The sequence below is a fragment of the Hemibagrus wyckioides genome, linkage group LG04, assembly GCF_019097595.1.
Source record: "Hemibagrus wyckioides isolate EC202008001 linkage group LG04, SWU_Hwy_1.0, whole genome shotgun sequence".
NCBI classification, from domain to species: Eukaryota; Metazoa; Chordata; class Actinopteri; order Siluriformes; family Bagridae; genus Hemibagrus; species Hemibagrus wyckioides.
In genome coordinates this window covers 17,507,510-17,511,616 of record NC_080713.1, presented here as the reverse complement: position 1 = coordinate 17,511,616, position 4,107 = coordinate 17,507,510, and the positions used below count along the sequence as shown (strand labels likewise).

Sequence of the window (4,107 nt, the reverse complement as noted above, 5' to 3'; positions counted from 1 at the left end):
TCGTGCATAAATCGCAAAAGCATACTGAACTGATAGTAAATTAATCCGAAAGAGAAATATAAAGAATTACGGACCGTCTGGTTACATATAGAATGCGGGTGATTAAAGAAAACGATCTTCGTAGATATTGAATTTAAACGGAACCTAAACTACGCTGTTGTTTCTAGTCGGACAGTATAGCGGCAGTACATGCTATAGTTAGCCAGCTATAAGACAGAGGTTCTTGAGGTTACATGAACTCCTTTATGCCTTCGTTAAGTTTTCTGTAATGCAGTGTAATGTTTTGGTACGTGTTGTTTTCGTCGAGACTGGCATTATGAGCAGGTTAGCTGTCGAGCTGCCTAGCAAAGCATGACTTAGCTTTTCTAAGCTCGTGTAGTAGAGCTACTTTGTCCTAATGGGATGTGTAATATTTCTGGTCCTGTGTTTCTTGTGCTCTTCGGTTTAGTTGTGAAGGATTGCGCATGCGTGTGAGACTTATTTAACAAATCCCGCTGGGTTGAGCCGTTTAGCTATATATATATACTGGGATATTTGTGTAATCAGAGATAGTTGTAGGGAGAAAATTGGAAATTGTGCATTAGCAGGGAGTGTACATGCATCATTACATCTTTTTAGACAGGGGCAATGACAGGAATTCTGCGAATGATCCATAGCTGTTTTCTGAGGCTTATGCTTTTTCCAAGTACATTTCGGAATAATCGTGTCCGTCCAGCTGCCTCTGAGGTCCTGACATGCCATCTTCATCAGCGCAAACTGCCACCCTGGACATCCTTTTGTGTGCGCTACAGTGCTGTAATCAATGACCAGTTTGGCTTGTCCAACTTCAACTGGCAGGTACAAGGTGCCAACTACCACATCCTCAGAACAGGCGCCTTTCCCTTCATCAAGTACCACTGTACCAAAGCGCCTCCACAAAACCTTGACTTTGAAAACAAATTCTTTGGCATACTGAAAGTCATCAACCTGGGTTAGTTCAAAATCTTTGTGAATCTTGACTGACCAGATTTATTATTATATACCAACACCATTATTTGGAATTAAAGAATAATGTGGATACCTAAAGTTCTTATCCTCCGCCTTTTTGTTTTAGGTATTCCATGCCTGGCATATGGCCTAGGCTCATGGATGGTGGCTGGCGTAACAGAAACTGTGCACACTTCAGCTGGCCCAGTCACTGTTTATTTTGCGTATAAAGAGGTAGACGGCGCCATGTACTAATGCTCCTAAAGCTATGTGGATTATTGCAGCATTGTGTCCTTGCTACAAAAATGATACCTGAAGACTGAAATGAAATCAGTATATTTTTGGGCCTCAGGCAACAGTACTGAATAAAGCAGCTTCTTTCCACAAATTAAAATACTTGTGACGAAGGATAGCACACTTGTGGTGAAGGATTTCTTTATAAATTGCCACGGGACTACTTAATTATGTTATAAAGGAAACGGCATAAAGGAGCTAGTGTGTATTGAATGTATAGAGAATTAGCTTACAGGTGCTGCAGTCTGCTTGCTCGTCGCTTTTCATGTCCTCTCCTGCTAAGGCGGAATTTTAAATACCTCCAGTTCATTTATTTAAAGTCAAATTAGTGCTCACTCTCTTCTCGGCATATTGACAATAGGAAGCAAGAGGGGTTGTTGAGAGGACAGTCTTGATAAAATGGTTTTTAATTACCATAGAGTAAGTGTGGCCTTCATGTGGTATCCCCTCCCCTTCCCTCCCTCAGTCACGCTTGGGCCCTTTGATTTCTGATAATGTGCTCTGCTGACTTGATGCTGCTCTAGTTCTTTACTGCAGAATTTAAGCCCTCACTTTCCCCCTGAGATTGAGTTTGACAAACTGATATATCGATTCTCTCTGCCCCTCAAAGCATTCTGCTGAGCCCATTTATCAGAGGCCTTGATTTCTTGTTCTTGCTCCCCTCTTTTAGTAACAATTAGGCTCAAGTAATAATTTCATGTATTACTTGCAAATCAATGGACCTTGTCACCTTTTCTTTTAGCACTGAGTAATCTTGAGAAGAAGACTTCTTCAAGGGCCAGTGCTTAATTGTGAACATTCTTTTTCTCTACTGTCTCTTTTAATGTCATCATCACTAATATAATGACATTTATAACTTTTTAGCATCTTTTTTTTCATTAATTATATTACAGCAGCCCAAATTGGAGGGTTAAAAAAACAAGGCACAGGTAGAGGAAAAACACTAAAATGTGCTGGACATTGGGTACTCCAGGACCAGGTTTGGTAAAATATTAAGAATAAAACCTTACATGCTTGCATTTATAGAAAAAATAATAAATGACTGGAATGATGGGGCCAAAGTTTATTCCTTTTATATCGAAAAATTGACAAAGGTTACAATTTTGTATTTGATAATGAATGATTTTAGTTTTTAGGCATTTATAGTAATATTTCATCTTATGTAAAGTTTATCACATTCCAGTTATCAATTATGTTCTACTAGCTATAAATTGTTCCCTCACAGGCCTCTTGTTTTCCTTTCTTTTTATGTTAAATAAAGTGTCCTGTTACCAAGAAAGTGGAAAGTGCAGAGTCCTCTGTCCTCAAGACTCTTGTAGCAGAAAACCTGCTGCCTTTTACAAAGCTCTGCCACTAAAGACATTTTACATAAATGTTAAATACGTTTTCTTACAGAAAGCTTCACTATATAAATGAATGTGTTAAAAATGATCAATTATTGTTAGCCATAGATTATGAATAACATGTACCATAAACGTTTCAGTGAATAGGTTACTATAGAACAGTAATATATTAGAGAATGCCACACTTTGTACTGCTTTAATGTTTTCCCCTAACTATACTGCATCACTGTTACAGTCCCATCCGAAATATTGGAATAACAGAATAAGCTAGGTTTAAGTTCAAAAGATGAATGAGACTTTCAGCTTCATTTCCTGATATTTACAGCATGAAATGTTAAACAACCTGGAGCATAGGAACTTTAGCAGATTACAGATTCTTTAGAAATAAGAAGTAAATTAAAGATGAAATTTTGATCTCTTGTCATATAAATCTTTTAATCTTAAATCCAGATGTCTTCAGTGTACAGCAAAAACATAAATAATTGGTCTTGCCTTACTGCAACTTACATAGGGGACAGTATAGCTGCATGCGTAGTCATTAAATAATCATTACAAGTCAACTTCAGTCACTATGACTGCATGGGATTAGTTGGTCAGTACAACTTTGCACTTTTGCACTGACTTGGCATTAATGCAGATTGTATTCATGCACATGATGTTGTGTTATCTTGGCCTGCATGTAGTTTAGTGTATTTTTTGGCACTGTTGTCACTTCTGTAATGTCAGAATCAACACCGTCTGTCCAATTAGAATCAAGAATTCAGAAACACTTATATAATGTACAGTATGTGGCCAAATGTTTGTCGACACCTGACCCATGTAAACTGTAGGACAATACTGGAAGCCAACATTTGTGTAGAATGTCTTTGCAGGCTATAACATTTCCCTTCACTGTAGTCCCAACCCTGTTCCAGCATGAAAATGCTGATGTACACAAACAGGCTACATGAACACATGGTTTGCCAAGGTGTGTGTGGAGAAAAATCGAGTGGACTGCCCAAAGCCCTGACCTCAACCCCACTGAACACCTCTGTGTTGGATAGAATGACTGGAACGACAAATGCACCCCAGGCCTCCTCACCCAACATCAGTACCTGACCTCTGTAATGTTCTTGTGGCTGAATGACCTGTAGCCATGCTCCAAAATCTAGTAGAAAGCCTTCTACTGCAACAGTGTTGTTATAAAAGCAAAGAATGTAATGTAATGGTCAGGTGCCCACAAAATTTGGCCATATAGCCTATACTGAACAGCTCTAGAGAGTCCAAAAAATTCATTAAAGTTTAGTGATTTATCCACTCAGACGCCAGAGCTAAATCTACAAACTGTGGTGGACTCCCTCCAGCTACCTTTAACAGACTTCATGTAAGTGTTCATACATTCAGACAGCATGCTTATTTTATCCTTAATGAGAAAAAAATACCTTAATGGAAATTATTTAAGTTTCCCTTAAGTTATTTAAGTTTATCTGCTCAGCCCTTTATATGTCAGCTGCTATCAGACCCC

General features: G+C 38.5%; 1 protein-coding gene across 1 annotated transcript; it reads left to right on the top strand.

Annotated features, from left to right (window-relative positions):
* Positions 1-201: 201 nt before the first annotated feature.
* Positions 202-1,378, top strand: lg04h15orf61 (linkage group 04 C15orf61 homolog). Its single transcript, XM_058388341.1, has 2 exons — positions 202-970; positions 1,094-1,378. The coding sequence occupies exons 1-2, from the start codon at positions 628-630 to the stop codon at positions 1,219-1,221; spliced, it is 471 nt and encodes a 156-aa protein (XP_058244324.1). The 5' UTR covers positions 202-627; the 3' UTR covers positions 1,222-1,378.
* Positions 1,379-4,107: the final 2,729 nt, after the last annotated feature.